The sequence below is a fragment of the Mastigoproctus giganteus genome, chromosome 1 (genome assembly GCF_048544385.1).
Source record: "Mastigoproctus giganteus isolate SK-2022 chromosome 1, ASM4854438v1, whole genome shotgun sequence".
Lineage (NCBI taxonomy): Eukaryota > Metazoa > Arthropoda > Arachnida > Uropygi > Thelyphonidae > Mastigoproctus > Mastigoproctus giganteus.
The window spans coordinates 105,257,212-105,275,920 of record NC_143575.1 but is presented as its reverse complement, the minus strand read 5'-3'; the positions used below and the strand labels follow the sequence as shown (position 1 = coordinate 105,275,920).

The window sequence follows — 18,709 nt, the reverse complement described above, 5'->3', positions numbered from 1 at the left end:
GAACTCTGTAATTATTCGGCAATTGTGATCAGTAATTATGCACAGGACTTGGTATTGATTGAGATTTACCTAACTTGTAATGTGAATTGTTTTACGAGGGAAATAGTTCATCAGAGGGGGAACAGAAAGGGGGTATCTAAATTTCTCCGTTTCCATCTGTCCGAATGGCTAATTATCGATAATTAAATTTTACGTCTTCCTCTTTCGTAAAAGCCACAGTCTCGGTATCTTCAACTAAACTTACAACTGTTTGCACTCTCAAGTTTAATTCTGCACGAAACACAGCTTAAATCTTAATCATCCTGATTAATATACTAATCAGAACTTGTTTAAAAAACTAGATGCATTAATATGTCTTTTTGTCCTTATGCCTTTGTAATTATGAATTAATCAGATTAAATAATGGAATTAGACGTTCTAATCAACAATTGTTCAAACCAACTCTCAGCATGCTAAAAGCTAATCATAGTGCTGCCATCTATGAACAACAGAATGCATTTCTTTTGAGAAGAATTCGTAGTGAATGAACTTACCAGAATTTTATCAGAAATTTAATACTGCAAAGAAGATTCTGTTTCAAAAAAAGCTGATTCTGTTAATTATATTATCACGCAGTTAATCTAACAACATGCTACACGTTTACTATCACTCACGCGACAGCTATTACGTCACAATATGCATAACCTTCATTTCGTGCCTGCTATTGCGCAAGCTCTGAACTGAAATACAGTTGCGTTTAAAAGGAAAACAATTCACGTACAAGATCTTTTTAAAACAGACAATTTTAATTGAATATTTCCCGAATAAATTACTATTTTATAATATTGAAAATTAATTGAAAACTGGCGCGTACTAATAAAGTAATTTTTATTAAAATCGCTATTTAAAAGTTATTAGTATCCTTAAGATTTTAAAGATATTTATTTATTTGTTATTAACATATAATATACACAATAGGTGTCCGCCCAGTAAAGTGGATAACAGAACAGAAAATACACGAAGATACAAAGATTGTACATCAACATGTAAATAATAAAAGAATACATACTATTTAATCATAACTTTCACCTTGAACCCAACTGTCAACTAGACAAATTGCTCCAGATAGTTCTGTTTCCTGTCCACAGCCATATCGAGATCCAGATGTATGGTTTTCTCTCCTGGAAATGTGGACATTTTCATCCAGCAAATCCAACCGAAGAATAGCTTAATTTAGACACAATAAACTAATGCCACATGACCTTAGTTGTCTTCAATCATTAAAACGGTAGGGTTGAATTTAAATCCCACTCCTCGGCTCAATTTTCCATTTAAAATCCACGAAATTAGAGGTCAAGACAAGAGGATTTTCGTCTATTTTCTTGACATTTTGTAAAAGAGATTTAAAAATTACCAAACACAATTCAGAGACAGACAGAAAAGACAGGTTTTCGTTGAAGTTTTCGAATACTAGAGCACACCATTCTCAACGTACAATGTGCCCCTTTATATTTGGCATTTTCCGGTGATAAATTTTAAATTATTTTTATTAATTAAAAATTCCATTAAAAACAAAAGCATCTCTCAAAGAAATCCAGCTTATCTTTTGCCGTTAGCCTCCATTACTCCCTCGAACAAGAGATCTTAATGGAGAAAAAGCTCTTGGTAGTTACTATAGCAACGCGTTGTTCTTGCTTCTTTCAGTCATGTTTTCTTTATTGCAGAAGCCTAGCTTGGCGTTTCAGTATTATCCTCTTGACGCGTATTGTTAATTTAGGCGCATCGAAGTATGCTCCGTTTATTCTCAGTTGTACCAATATGTCGCCATCGTTAAGCATTACACGCCTAAATGACTGCCCTTAAAAAAAATCAGTAACTGTTATTAACGGGTACAACGGGAATGCTCGTAGACTGGTTGTTGTTAGGACAACCATGGTTATAATCGTGTGTTTAGATGATAAACTTAATTTTGATAACTAGATGAATACATATCGTTTATCCACAAGAAAAATAATATAAATAGGGGTGGCTAAGGAAGTTATTTTTCAAAATGGTACAATCTTTGCAGATAATTGAGTCTAGAGTTAGATTATTCGAACTATTTAGATGTGACCAGTTTGGATAATACAAGTTTCAATATATGCCAGATCTATTTTCCAAAATCTAAATGAATGCGTGAAATTAAACTATAAATAACCAAAATTAATTCAATATCTTGAGTTTTTCCGAATTATAGCCCATACACATTATGGCATGCATTCCACTAGGTGTCTCAAGAAGCCTATCTCCAGATTTGACTGCTCTTCCATCAGGTATTTGCCAGCCGGTATTGTGGTCAATAGAGAAAGGACTCGGAAGCAAATTGCGCTTTACAACATATTCCAGTCGTTCTCAATTAGATTCAGATCTGGAGAATTTGTTGCTGGGGTCGACATTGGAAATCTTTGGAATGTTCCTTGCACCAATCAGGTACGACGTTTCAACAGAGAGATGCGTTTTTGTTCTGAAAGAATCTATCGTAATCCGGGTGAATATGGTGCACTCCAGGGTGAAATTGGTTCAATACGACAGGAAGATATTCATTGGAGGTAACGCGACCTTCCAACAGTATGAGCGGATTCGGTCCATACCAACAGAACATAACCCTTGATATTATCTATAGTCGCTTGAGTGGTAAACGCTAACAGTCTGGATGCATGGCCTCATGAGGCTCATGCCACTCTTTCACCCCATCGTTGATGCAAAACAAAAAAAAAGTGTAAATCGAGACTCGTCAGACCACGTGTTTTGTTTTCACAGTCCATCCGGCCTTCCATATGGCAACTTATATTTTTGTACGTTTAATTACCCATTGACGCCAAATGGTAAAATGTTCTACTTTTTTGCCCAATGAGCGTATTTGTGTACGAATTAGGTAATTTGAGAATAATTTGTAAATACAGTAGATAATAAATATGAAATGATGACCTTCGCTCGCTGCTTTGGGGATGTAACATTTTCTAATGGACGTTTGGTGGGATGTTAGGAAAACTCTCCAAACGATAACTGTTTCTCCAAAAGATTCCTAAAGTGAATCGGTTTTTGTTGGCACTTTTAATGGAGTTTTGTCGCGGACACAAATTCCTTCAGCTTCGCGTAGATGCTTGCGTCAATACGAGGGAGAAAGATTACTCTCACATTCCCTCGTTCCGTGTCTTTTGCTTCTTTCGGTCTTTCATCAGAGGTTTGATTCATCTTCTTTACAAGACCAACAACGATTAATATTGAAGAGACGTTTATCGCAAACACCCTTAGGTTAATTATCTTTACCTTAACAATTGCCCATTCTGTCACGTGCTCCCGAGGAGTCCCAAAGGTACAGACTTGGGGAAGCTCGTGCGCAAACCCGCCTTCGCAAACGACCGGAATCATAATTCATTGTTTGGTGGCGTGCGCACTATTGTGACAGCCCGCATAGCGGTCTCGCGCACAAGACACGAATTCGGCACTGATGGCGGGCCAGCGTGTGGGAGGGGGAGAGCGGGGGACAAGACGGACGGGGAGCAATGCACGCGAACGTTCTTGTTCTCGCGCCTAACTGCGACACGTCAGAGTAGGCTGCGCGGGAGAATAATGATGGAGTGTGCGGAGAATGTTACACGGCGGACTTAACGGACCCTGTAAAGGTGGTGTTCGGTAAACAGTTTAGGCGACAACCAACAATCTCGCGCAATAAACGCGACCATATTGGCGGAAGCTAAGCGCGAGAGGTTTAATCACCCGGACCTCATTTACACGGCACGGAGCTGTCTCTTTGATCGGTGCCGAATTCCACAGGTGACGAACGGGGGAAAAAGGGGGTCAGATGGAACATGAAAAAGATCAAAATATTCGTTTTCCGATCGCAGCCATTGGGTCAAGTATCGGATTAGTACGGTGATGCTGTTGATGGCGATTAGTTACGGTATTCGGTCACTCGACGGACCATTAGGAGGACGGTAACTTATCGTTCATGGGTTTTTTTTTTTTTTTCGATCGGCGAAGAAAGAAGTGGCGGTCACGTGATTATGTTGTGATTAATGACGGTGGCGATTGTGTTGCAGAGTTACCTTCTCTGACAAGCTTCAGTTTACTAACGTTGTTATTAATGGAACATTAGGCGAGTGTCTCTGTGTGCGTGTGTTCTTTAAGCCAGTGAACCGTGTTGAACTACTTGGTAAAAAACAAAGGAGGCTCGACAACACTAACTGCGCATGAATATTAACAATTCGCACCAGTGGAACCGTCTCCCAACAGTAGTGAGCTGGATAAACTCATCAAACTCCATCTATACAATTTAACCACTTAGAATATCCTAAATAATCCTGTACCATCTTCATCTATGGCAAAAGATGGCTATCGAAGTAAGTTTCCTGTTAGATCTTCATAGATCTACATTCACGATGTGGTGTTTGAGAATCTACTAGTTTAATGGAGTTTAAGTAGAGAGGGCTACCTTCCCTAAGTCTGCTACACTAATCTTTTTATTCCAGCAGTCTCCCTTTTCAACGACCAGCAATTATTTGCCATCACATTCCGCCTTCTTGCATCTCTCGATGTTAGTGGAATGGTTAGACCCTGTTCAAAACTTGGAGAGTGGTAGAAATGAAGCTTCAAGCTTGTTCCCTAAGAAAATTGTGGGCAACCCTTTTAGAAGTCAATCCATGTTTCTCTTTCAACTGTCATAGTTCCTTCAAATATCTCGTTGAAATTAACTTTCTTATCCTTAATTTTCGAATGAGATACACTTGAAAACTGATCGCAAAACCTTTAAAAATTGTTTCCTTCAGTCTAATTTGATGAAAAGTGGACTTTAATGCCACTAGACTGTCACATTTAATATATTTTAACTAGAGTAAAGGACTGTCTCAATATGGATACTGTTTCCTTATCCAATGTTGATCGTTCCATCTGAGATCGTCTAACTGCAGCTTTGATTGAGTCGTTATTTGAATACGAAATTACCTTTTTGTTAGTGTTATAGCCTTGTACTTTAGATAGAGAAAAAACAATCGGTTCTCTGGATTCTTGTTCGGAGTTCATGGTTTATCTTGGTTGCAAAGCGAGTTTCATGGATTTTGTTTTATAAATTTTGATGGTTTTCTAAAAGTTTTTCGTTCATTTTTTTTAAACAATAAATCCGCCAAGTTTATCCTCTTGTATCTGTCCTACACCACAAGACACCAAAATACCAAAGCACAGAAATAAACGCGGTTTTATTTTGACTCTTTGTGCCAACTAACAAAGGGTAACACTTTTCACCAATATGTTGTTCACTCAACAGATCGTTTATAAAAAGGGAAATTTGTGAATATTTCATCAATTAAAACAGATGATTCTCACCAACCCTATACTGCTATTAGAAACACAGTGTGGTGTGTGACCACTTACCGACCGTGGCCAAAACAAATGAGTCGTGAAAATGGGGATGAAATCCTCCGCAACATTTTTCACAAGCCACAAATTCCCGGGAGTTTTACACGAAGCCAAAGACCGATAGAAATGTCAGGTCTACAGAAAGAATTCGATATTTCTTTCCACCGAATTCCAGCTGGGAGGTTGTTCTTGCATTATGAATATGAACAAGAAAAATCGGTAGTTATGAACAGCTGGAGGGATTTATTCTTTGCAATGATAAAGAGTATACAGTTCCATGCGGGATAGCCTCAAACAGAAGCTCTTGACCTTCACTCACAGCATTGCAAATGGCGCAACTGGAACAAAAGATTCTGTGCAGTAATTGTGCTCAAAGAAAGAAAAGCAGTGAAGTTAGTTCAGTGCAGAATTACGGCCTGAACTGGTCGGCGATCAGTAATCAGAAGCCCTCGACTCGGCCAGGAGAACCTTATTAAGAGCAAAACGCCCTTTAATGACTGGCGTTGGAAAGCGGTCGCCATGACTACGGGAGGCCCATAGTGACATTAAGTGGCTGGACAACTTCTGAATACATGACGGGTGGACATTTGAGGCTCACGTGTTTATTAACAGTCACGCTTTATTTAATATTAATGTCGGCACACTTGATAAAACCGGTTGTCGCACACAACTTCCACTACTTAGGGATCTGAAAGGTGGGGGGGGAGATGATATTAGAGATTCGCTTCACGCTTGCTTTTCCAGAACACACACACACACCTTTGTCTGTTTGGATACAGGCAGATGTTGGTTATTACAGACTTCGGTATCACTTCTTTCTGTATGAACAATCGTGCCTTGACTACATATGAAATGATTTATTGAAGGCGCTTTATCTAAGTATCTTCAGATAAAGGCGTTTGAAGTAAATATTTGACTAGAACGACACGAAATACATTCATTTATAATATATTTATTTGTTTTATCAGCGTTATAATTTAGTAAATGGAGATTGAATTCCTTCCTGGATTTTTATATCCATTATGGACTCTGAATCCTTGACCTGTTGGTTACGAGGTCATAATAATGTTCTTTGTAAATTTGGTCAACACTATCGAATTTTAACTCTCAAGCAGAAGAGAAAAACATTGGAAAAAGGTGGCAAGGCACCTTTAAATCAGTAAGAGGATACTTGTTTAGCGGTTTTTAAAGAATTAGATAAGTTAGTTTTTTAGTTTCCTGAACCCTCTCTCAGCAGCACTTGGCAACAACAGCATTGACGCCCATTAATACATAATGAGACCTTAACCATCCCAACTCTTCATTAATTCGCATTTTTTTCTTCATTTCATATGATTAAACAAAAAATCGAGGTCAATGCTCGCCTCCACATTGCGAATTCAACACTGGATGAATCCATGAATCCTTCCCTATTGCGAACTCAACATTGGTTGAATCCATGAATCCTTCCACATTGCAAACTCAACGCTGGTTGAATCCATGAGTCGAAATTAGAGCACATCATCCACATCAGTTCTGATCTTCACCTTCTGATTTTCACATTGACGTGGTCCATCTTTGGACCACGTTAAGATGAGCTTCGATGGTCCCACATATTCTAGGACGAAGAAGAATTCTAAATGCGGTATATAATTGCCCAAACTCTTTACCAAATATTTTCTTTCCTGGTTCAATCAAAAAGCCTGTCAATCACTGGAACACGATGTTCCATTGAGATACGATTCCCATTTCCATAAATCAATGTATTGTTTCTGAAACAGTTTTAAGTCAATGCTGAAATTGACTCTAACGTGGCAATTAAAACCTTTTTTGCTGCAATACGTATCATGGCTTTGTATACGTCATTATAGACACTTCATTTATTCTGAAAACTGTGCACAACCATATCCAAGGTTTCAGTCGATACAAAATAAATTATTATAAAAATGATCTTTTATGTGAAAAACTGGGAAATTAGTTGGGTAAAAAACAAAGTTCAATTGACGTTGATAAATAACCGCCCGCATCTATAAATCAATTACTCGCTCTTCTGGCACGGTGAGTGTTTTGAGTGGTTAATCATTGGACAAGACAGCCACCGAGCCATCTTAAGAGCAAAATTAATTACTACTTTCAATTGGCTCGCATTGATGCGTCTGACGTACCTGTGGTAACGAAGGCTGATAATAACAGCCCCTTAACGAAAAGAAAATTTTAAAAACATCCCATCTTTATGCGAAGAGAAAAAAAAAGCATTTGGGGTTTAGTGACAGCGTACAGGTAGCTAATTAGGCCATCAGGTTCGCCATTAACTGTGGCAGGCATCTCATCGAAAGAAAAAGTGGAAGAGATTTCCGATGTGTTTACTGGGTGTGAGATTAAGAGCGTCCCCTATCAAGTATCGGCTTGACACTTGAATAGTGTACAACCCTATGGTTTTGAATGGTAAAAATATGCAATTTTGGTACAACTTCAGAATCACTGCAACTTGAGCGTTGCTCGTGACTGTTTGGGGAGGGAATTTCTTTAACGAATTGCGCGCTCCCTCTAGAAGACTTACTATATGCCTTTATTACCAGAAAAGTATCCGAGATTATTCAGATACACCATGAGATGTTTCGCCTTGATGGAGCTCGTCAGAATTTTGAATTACATCGCGTGCGAAGCATTATCCAGAAAAATTCATCTTCTTGGCTTCTTCCTCATGCTGTTTGCTCCAAAAAGAAAGCGCTTCTTCTCCCCCACCCCCAGGTCACCAGTTGTTCGGCATTCCCTTCATGTGCTACACTACTGAATAAATGATCCCCCACTGAGGCACGTGGCCTCTCTTAAAGCAGAGTTTTAATCCCCATTTAAGATTTACGACTTAACCATGGAATGCAGGCCGAATACGGTACCGTATGTGCATCATCGGGGAATTCGGGACGTTAGTGGTTGGGGTTTCTCAGCATTTCAAATGAAACAGTGAGAAAGCGTGATTTGTGCTTCATTACAAAACAGTTTAGGGAAGGGAGCCGCATCCGAACCCTCTTGGGATGCTTTTAGCCAGCTTGCTGTATCTGCGGCAAACTTGCACTCCGCAGTTTCCCCTTCCCTTATCTCTGTAGTCTAATTTCTCGTGACCGCTTTAGGTTCTGGATGTTCTCCAGATGTCCACGAATCGATACATCCCCCAGGCACCTGCTTTATATATCGCTAGATTTCCCTACCGTGGCTCGCATGTCTGGAGCAGAGAGCCATCCAACACGCGCATCACACACACACTACACGGGATAGAGAGACAGACGAAATGAATTTTGTATTCCAAAGCAAATCTAATATCTCTTCAAAATACCTAACAAAGGAGTTCTTTTTTTTTTTTTAAAGAAGAGAAAGTTCAACTGGCGTGTGATCTCTGATCTGTTTTCCAAGGGCTCTGCATCTTTGATAATAATTTCAGTGCGTGTTTACTTCATATTTTATTCTGTCTTCTTAATTTTTTTTATTCTTCTAAATAGACAAACAGAGATAAACCTGGACTGTCTTGTATAAACTGAATCATCAGTGGATACGAATTTTTTTGTAGTGTTTAGTTCCATGAATAGGCTGAGGGTTTCAAAGCTGGAAGTTGGCTTTTATTTTGACTTTCTTTAAGAATTACTTGGGAGTTGAAACATTAAGTGGAGACCATCTTCTTGATGCACGTGATCGGATTAAAATAAATGAAAACAGATTATTAAAGTAGAATGTTTGCTGTACTCAGCTAACCGAAAAAAAAACTCATCGTTATGCAAATGGAAACAGGTCCATGGAAGGAAAGAACCTTGAGAAGATCGGGAATTAACTGTTGTTTGAGGACATTTATTTTCCCTCACGGTAGAAAGAGAGAGAGAAAAAAAAAAACAGATCATGGAAAACTGCTTAGGAAATCTTTATGGGGACAATAGAAGTCCCATGTTTAAAGGTCGCGAACGTCTAACATAAATTCTTTAACTTGAGACCTATTTCTTCTGAGGAATAATTTCAATGAGACCATCACAAAAATAGGATGATATTTATAGATGGGTTAAAAATTTATGTGTTTCAAGGTGCTTTTAAATTATTACAGCTTCAAATTGCATTTAGAAAGAATGGCTATGAGAAAGGGAGCTCCAGGATAGAAGAAGCCTTGTATCAAAGACAGTGAGTAGGGTGCAGTGAAAGGGTCTTTATCGAAAGGATAAAGAATAACAAATGAAAAAGAATGTCAAAGCATAATGAATTTTAAATTATTCTGTGATTAATTACGGATCCACTTTCCAGCGCCCATTTTTATAATATATCATTTAGAACCAATTTATTGTATATTTATCGCATGGATAGCCTTCTGTCTCTCCCTCTCTCTCTGTATATAAAATATTCGGGTTCAATTCACCCGAAGTTGAGAAATACTTCCCGTCAGGATGGAAAGAAACTTTGATTTTCATCCTGAAAAATAGTGAAATAACCTTAAAATGCATTGCAATACACTGACCCCTTTTGGCCTTATTTCCCAAGGAAATTCGAAGCAATCCAAACTCAACCGTAATTATATCCAATAACTCAACTACAGTGCTATAACTAACTGGTACTAAGCTGTTGTGGCATTGAGCTCGGATTTTAAATTTTCATCTTAAATTTATTAATTTAATGAATTTAATTAAAAATCGTGAAGTTAGATATTAAACTCCAATTGCAAAAGATGTTGAATTGAAACTGTCCAATTTTAATGAAATTGGACATCTCTTTGACTGAAACCACGACACTTGTTGTTTCAATCTACTGTTTCGCTAGATATTGATTCAACTAGATGTGGAGATATCTGTAGGGATCTGCCTGCAAGACTTTCCACAGTATCAGAACAGGCGATGGTTGCGTGTCCATACGCCTTACTTTGTTCCAAAACATCCCACAGGTTTGTTTGTTTCGGGATTTATTGAGCGCATCGGCAACTATGGCTATAGTGCTTCATCATCCCACAGGTTCAACTGCATTGAGGTCAGGCGAATTTAGATGAGTGATATCTTCACTATGTTCCTCGAAACACTCGTATACAGGGCGAGGGCCCGGTGACACGGCCCATTATGGTCTTGAAAGCTCCAGTTTCTGTCCGGGAAAAAATGCAAGGTGGAGTGCACATGGTCGCTTAAGAGCTGCCGGTAGACCTCACCAGTGAAACGTTAGTCCATACGCACCAGGGGTCCTAGTTCTTGCCAGCAAAATAAGCCGTATTAAACAACCACTGTCACCTGTCTGGATAGTGGACATTATTCACGATGGGTCCATGGATTCATGTTGCTCGAGTCACACACGTATTTATACTCATCCATTTAGACTAATGCTGAAACATTGAGTGCCAAGTCGCATTCTGATATCGGAACAATTCTGTAGCGCCCACCTTCAGCAGTTAAATGAAAATGAGTCCCCTTCCATGTCCCAGTACAATAATGCTTCATACAATACAGCGAGAATGAAGAAAACGAAGTCCAGCGACTCGCAAGACTCGTGTTGAGTCATGCGATTTAAATCCTATTGAACATCTTTGAGAATTTAAGATTTAAAGGGGAATTGAACATAAATCCTGTTAAAATAAACTGGCCGAAGTGTTCTACAGGAGATTGGGCCAGAAATTGAGCCAAAGTGGCTTCTACCTTCTTAATTTTTTTCACTAAAGCTCGTATTTCTCCAAACGCGATTTTGGATCAGACCGATTCCACTTTTAAATTGGGAAGACAAGGAAATAGTTTCTTGGGGATTGATGTATAACAGTTTGAAGAAAGGTTCTTTTTGGGCTTCGCCTGACAAGCTCCAACTTAGATGCACACTTAAATACGTGTTTTAGATTCGAGTTAATCTATTATAAATTGTCAAAAATCTCGAATATATATTTATTCACAATATTGGTCTCGAGTTCTGCATCTACAAAGGTAAACTTACATCATTCGCGCTTATGATAATAACCTGAATCTAACGAGTTGATTTTGACAATACAACCATCGCATTTAGCAGTTTTAAAAATATTATTGCTTCTAACCAAAAAAATACAACATGAACCACATAATGTTTATTTTTGCCGCTAGATGGCACCACCACCTATATTCTTTTCATGGCATACACTGCAATTGGAAGACTAAACAAGAATTTGTAATGATAAAATATTTACGTATTCTAAATTAGTTAACGAAAAAGTTTATGCTCGTGAGATTCCTTAAGTATCTAAGCGTCACAAAAGACTAATTTCTTGGACACCACTTATATGTATGAGTTCAATTTCGATGTTTGTGAATGTCGATGTTCGCGAAAGCTTTTGTTCATTGACAAAAGATAAGAACACAATTTTTAAGAAATACTCCAGTCCTTTTCTAATGCGCGCGCAGATATCTGTACAGGAAGATGATACTTTTTCTATTGATATCTGTTATAAGATAAACATACTCCGATTATAGACTAACCCCCGCGTCTCATCTTCCATTAAACACCCCCTATATGAACTTCTTAATTATATTGAAGAAGTGAATACAACCAGAGAATAAACCCCATTAGCCCACTCCCACCCTTTTCTTTTGTCACAGAAATAAAATAAAATAAAAAATCCCCAAAAGTCTTCCTAAAATAGAATTGTGTGCGGTGACCTTTTGGAAATGCAGCTTGCGTTTCTACTCGACGAGCCGAGTTTATCACTCTTTTGACAGGACCTACGTTACCATGGTAACGGCTGACGTCACCAGCGTGATGGCTCAGCAATGATTCTGTGGATGATGTTACGCCGTGGTAAACAGGCACGGATTTTTCGGAAAACGTCCGACTTTATGGTTTACAAGCTTGTAGACATAACAACATCCCCAGCTAGACTTCTGATTGGACGATGGTACCACCTATCAGAGAGAGAGACTGGTGCGGTGTTCACAAGTAGGCGAGATGTGACAGTTTAGGGACTTGGGCGGGCTGTGTGCTGGTTACAGAACGCGATCTGTGCCAGCTCAGATGGATCGTCACTGTTGTGGGCACAGCAGACCGCACATCTTAAGAAAATACTTCGAGGAGATCTCCCTCTCATTTATAAACAATGAATGTGACATTCTAATATCTTTTTCTTTCCTTCTTGGTGGATACTTGTCACTATCCGATTGATTTCAGCGAATTTTTCAGTTCAGTTTTGGGTTATCGGTTTCAGGTAACTTATTCCTTCATTCTCCCCCCTCAAATAGAGACAGGGGTCCTTATATTACAAGCTTCAAGCGGTGTAAAAATAATCAAACAAACAAACTACACAAAACGAATAAATTTCATATTCCATAGTTGAGATGGGATTCAACTCAGAAAACGTATTCGGTTATAAAACCAGAGTATTGATTTCCATCTGTGCAGCTGCGGTTTCTTCCTGTTTATTTATTTATTTTCGTTTTTGTGCCTTCTCAATAAGGCACGTAAAATTATCGATTTGATACATTTAGATGTTTCTTGTGCCAGTTTCTTTTGCCTATAATTTTCTTTCGTATTTCTTTTCCAGAAAAGTTTACATCCTTCACGTTGTTTTCCCTCTAATTCCTCTGTTTCGCTGTCTTACAGAACAGCTTTATTTTTCTATTGCGTTTCTATTCTCTCTTTCATCCTCCCTCCTTTCCCCATTGTGCTCCTTTTGTAAGATCCCCCCGAGTTCTTTTTTTATCCACGCTCAAAAAAAGGTAGTTTTTTTTCCCCTTCTGGTTCGCACCACCTTCGATTTTATGTAATTACAAATAGCCACCTTAAAATGACAGTTGGAACTCTCCCTTCTTTATCTCTTCCTCGTACCGCCAGCGAAGTAGCGGAAGGCGGGGTTGTGTGTGTCCACCTGACAGAAACACATGTTAAGATCCAGCTACTACTGAGCAAGAGTACGTCTCTCAGCTGTAGGGGGATAAAATGGTTGTATGTTAACAGAAAGCTTGACATATGTCTTGTTGGTTTTAATGAAAGGAGGCTTGCGGTGCTCTCTTGTGTATGTATACGGGGGTGAGGGGGGCTGTTGAAGGAAATTAATGTTCTTTCTGTTGGCATCCGTAAAATAAACGACTGATATTTGGATGCCAGTGGAGATTACCCCAAGATAGTCTGCTGAATAGTTACTAACATATCCGATAGATGGCAGTGGAGGTTTTTATTAATAACATGAACGAAGAGTTAATAATCTGTAATATTAAATTTCTTTAATTTTGGAGTTTGATATTTTGGGATTTGCTGCCAGTTAACGATCGGTTCTTCTCAAAGCTTTTATTTTAATGGCTTTGCGCTGTAGATAAAGAAAAGGAGTTAATATTATTGATTTTAAGATGTATATTACTAAAAGTCAGTGTTATAAAAAGAACTGAATAAAAAAGAAAAAAAAAAAATTTGTTATATCTTTTCTCTTCTGCATCCCCAAACATATATTGTTATCACGGATGCAGCCGCTCTGCTCTTTCGTGTTCCGTTTCCATAGTAACCGCTCATGTTAAAGGAAGGCAAACGAATGTTGCCAACGCATCCCTTATCAGCGAGACTAGTATAACGAGTTGTCTTGACTTTTATGCTTGTCGTATGTCATGTGTTATTTTCGAGGTTTCACGCTGGCGCCATCTCGCGATGTATACGTAATTCTGCTTGTTAATTATAAAAGTACGAAGATATAAAGATGAATATTCCTTTTATGGAAATACGACGATTAATTTTGAATAATCAGTGGCATTCTCATTATGCCAAATCAATCCGTTAAATGAAGACGTACAAGGCCATGATTTAAGTAAAAAATTATGGTACGAAATCGAAGAGGGAGTTAAAACCAACAAGGAGTGTTTATGTGACTTTTCCTTCTATTAGAAGGATTCACTTAAATTAACATACCCGGATGTACGTTAATTATCGGTTATCTACTACTGGACCTGGAAATCTATTTACTTTATTTAATTTGTATTATCGTAACTTTAATTGTCAATAAATCAATATTTTGGTTCTTTTAAGAGAGAAAAAGAAGTATTATATTAAAAAAATTATAAAATAAAATCCAATTATCGATTTTTATTCAAAGTTCCGTGGCTGTTCGATAGATGGCAGCACGTACGCAATATCCCTGTTGCCGCCTCAACTGTTGCGCAGTGGCAACAGGCTGTCCATCAAACGCTGATAATGTCTCCTCCTCCGCTTTCTGCTGCATGCGCAATAAAAATTTGCCGCATTCGGCGTTGAGAGGATACTCCCAAAGGGAGATCAAAGTCTGGTATTAATAATTTAGCATTATGTTTATTTTAAGGTAATTTGCATCCGAATTTAGGGACTGTTGATAGATGGGATGAAAAGATAACACTGTCAGAGGAAGTTTATAAAATATGAAACGTTTTATATTACTCTCAATACCTTCGTTTTATTTCTAGATGAATATAAACCGGAACACACAATTCTAAATATAATTGAACAATAAGAAATGTTTGAGATTCTGCCCTCATTATGGCTTGAAATAAAACATCGAGTACTCGTTTTGGATTACCACTCTTATTGTAAATTTAAGCCTTCTGTATGATGGGATTGTAAGTTTCTGCGTCTTTGAACAACTCTTATGATTATGTAATGCTATTGCGTTATCTAAAAGCCTCCCCTTTATGCCATGCCTTGTTGATACGTGGTGCAGTGGTTCGTTAAGCAAATGGGAAGCAGTGGTTGTACATTAATGGAGTAATCCGACCCGATGGACGCAGATCAGAGAGAGTATGCAATGCTCAGTTTACATGCAACTAATTCCAAGGTCCTTGCTGACTGTCTCATAATGCGACTACCTATTTATTTCCATTGTCTTACCACTAGCGATCTTTAACCATGGTACATCGTGATTATTCTTAATGGCAGAGCCGCTTCTCTTGTACGTGTACCTAGGAATTTTATAAAACAAATAATACATAAGAAGAAGATTTCGGTTGAAGTCTTTTGAACAGTAGTTATGTTGATTTAACAGCTGGAGTCATTATTGGATGGACAAACAAAAGAACGCAATGCAACACGTGCATGCGAATTAAGGAGAGACTACTAACTTTTAGTAATTTTGAATAGCGATTACATCTCTATAGTCGAGGCCTCAATAGGCCACTTGATATTAACTTCCAGTCTGGACAGTTGAAGAGCGAAGAGGGAACAATAAACAGATATTCAGGAGGGTTTCTATCTCTTTTCTGATGAAGCAATTGGTACATTACTACTGATTATTTTGATTATAGTAAACTTCTACGGTTTGCTGATTGGATTGAGTTCCTTAGTGTCACATCAGCTCGTGACATGAGCTGTAAATGTATTATTATTGTAAATTTCCTGTGTTCTAAGGTCGGTTTTGGCCATTACAGTAAATCAACTTTGTTTGAGTGGCCTCGATAAGCTCCTTCCCACAGCTGTGGGATTTCAAACTCGTTTTTTCGAAAGGGACGGTGCGAAAACTATTATTTGTTGATCCTAAAGGTTGAAAACGAAATAAAGGTACACGTTTAGCTTTCTTCGCCGTGCTAGCTTAGTTGGCACAATACGTCGCCTTCTGCCACTCGTTTGGAGAGGTCTGAGTTCGACTTCCATCGACGAACGGAAGAATTTATAAAGTCCTCTTCAATTAATTTAAACTTACCTTGTTTATTCCTTTTGTTTTCACTTACCACTTACTTTTCTTTACTTTTACTTGAGGATCTCCAGAAATATATCTTCACCTCTACAGAAATGTATTTAAATATTAAAAAATAAATTTATTTGAAACAAACAAGAATATATAATTTTTAAAACCCCACTCACCTGTCCAGTAGAGATGAAGAATATTTATGCCAAGCTATAAAAACAAAGAAGTAACTTAATAAAATGGTTATTTTTATATAATGAGATTATTACTTCAGGTCATTAGCCATTGTCCTCATCTCAATATCCATAAACTTGATCACTGTAACACCAAGTGACTCAACTATAGAATTAAAAACTATGACTGGCCACCCATCAATAATTTAGTCCTCTTGTACACCAGTATTGGGTTGTTAGATTGGTTATATATTATGGTGTCTGGGATATAGTGTCCGCAGTACTTCAGAAAAGTAACATTAATGCCTGATCATTCCTCTGTATAGAGATCGTCCATGATGATTTCTCTTTACAGTGAAACTTGGCTTCAACAACCCAACCCTCGTTACTTAGATTAAATTGTCCAATCTACTGTATGAAGAAGACTACATTAGAAGTATTTTTGCATTTTAAACACTCCAAATTTTTGATTTTAAAGCATTTATCTTATTTTTATAAGACTCGAAAAATGTATGACCTACTGATAAATTTTTGTTTGCATTCATCACGTGATGCATTCCACCCATGCGTTCTAACCGTTTCGTTTGCTTTTATAGGCTGTCTGTTCACAGAACAACTGTGTGACCAGGATGAAATGTGCTATGATGGTAAGTTATGGGCTTTAATTCTACAAATGTTTGTATAGTTTTAAAATATTATTAGGTAACCACAGAAGATTTTGGCAAAAATTATTGAAAGCCATTGTAGACGTTGATTATCCGTTGATGCATTTCGAAAGCACAAGTGACATTGAGTCAGTTGATGACCAGCTAGCTTGAAATTGTAAAAAGCGAACTAAAAGATGGCTGCTTCAATTATTGCTACACGAGCATATTTATTTTGATTACAAATTGGGTATAACCACTTCACAAGAAGCCCGTAAGATAGTGAGAGAAGGCACAAACCAAAGATGGTTCAAAAAAGTTAAATCAGGTGATGAGTCTCTTGATGATGAATCCTATCATCGACGACCAACTACAAGAGAGTTGGATTCAAGCCAACTATGCCAGGTACATCAGAAACCATTCGCATCGACTGGAAAAGGTATGTCAAACTGAGCAAATGGGTTCTACGTAAACTCACAGCCGACAACAAACTTCAGAGACTCAATTAGCTTTTCGCTACTCTTCTGTCACAGTAACGAGCCATTTTTGAACGATTGTTGACGTGTGACCTGTGCCGTTCACATCGAAGCTTTCACCTAATATCAGAAGATTTTGCTGAGTTTTGTAACACAGTATTGTCCAATGCGAGCCTCTGACCAAAAGATCACTGGGGTCAATGAAATATTTTTGTTCATTTAATTCCATAGATTTTTCAAGAGTTGCAGCACATTCGAAGCGTGTTTAAAAGAAGTAACCAAGATTGTCAAGTGGTACTTGAAACGGGCTATAAAGATAGCTCGCCAATATAAGTAATAATATCCGAAAAAGGCACGAAAGAAGAATAAAACATTTCATCCGCAGAAACCTTCATCTGCTCTAAATAATTTCTACAGAAAAGATGTTTTGGTGTTCTAAGAAACGGTCCAAAGAAACCTGGAAGTCTTCGAGCCACACTATCTTTCCATATTCAGCTCGCATTGATATGTCAAAGAATCTTACGTTGGGAGTTAATTATTTTAAGCTGCTTCGTGTCTTATTGGTCCAGCTGAGACAACATTCAAGTTGGATGGGCAAGTAAATTGTCATAAATGTGTTTCTTATGATGCTTAAAATCCTCATGCAATATTTACACGAATTGGGGAAGATTAGCTAACGAACGTTTAAAATAATTAGTGAATTCTAGAGGAGGACTGATCTTCGCTTGAATCAAGAATGTTCATGAAAGCTTCATGAGACGTTAGCCTCTATCGTCGAGTAGTCAGGGGCCGGAGTGCGGTAGCATACGCCCTTTGACCGGGGTTCAAGCCTCTGACTGCTAAATAGGTCTATCTGCCAATCCGCACTGGCCCAGCGTGGCAGATGATGGTCGATTCTTCTTAATATGAATTGTTGAGGAAGCTTCCATCCTGCAGTGGATTTATAATGGCTGCAGCATACCTTTTTTACCTAGCATATTCACTGTTTGCGTTACTCTTATTTGTGAATATAAATTAAGAACAAGTGTATGCAATTAAAGCAAATATGAGAACCTTTCTGAACTGCAAGAATTCCTAATGAAAGCATTTTAGGATATTATGATGAAGGACTCGCAGAGAATTTACTTTATACATTTTGTTCTGTTAATCTGTGCTCATGATACTCTCAGAACATTATTTGTATCATTAGCTATATTGTAACTAAGTGGGTAGTTAAAATCGCTGGGGAATTAAGAATTTAGAGCAGTTAATATTGATTTTCTGTTTATAGCCGGAAGACCACAGGCCAGGGGAATTTTCCACTAATCATTCTGACAATGAATTCAACCAAACCATATTTAGAGTCACGGGGGATTTTCCACTAATCACGGGGGTTCGAACCACGTCAACTCAGGCGTGTGTACTATTGCGCTGTCAAAAGATGACCGAATTGGTAAATTACAAATGAAAACAAACAAAATCGAT

General features: G+C 38.0%; 1 protein-coding gene across 2 annotated transcripts in view; it reads left to right on the top strand.

Annotated features, from left to right (window-relative positions):
* The window catches only part of IA-2 (tyrosine phosphatase IA-2), a 462,789-nt gene that overhangs the window by 101,882 nt on the left and 342,198 nt on the right, over nt 1-18,709 (top strand). For both annotated transcript variants that reach the window (XM_090374031.1, XM_090374023.1), the window contains exon 2: nt 16,722-16,772. In XM_090374031.1, coding sequence (XP_090230157.1) covers nt 16,722-16,772 — 51 coding nt within the window. The remainder of the gene's footprint in view (nt 1-16,721; nt 16,773-18,709) is intronic.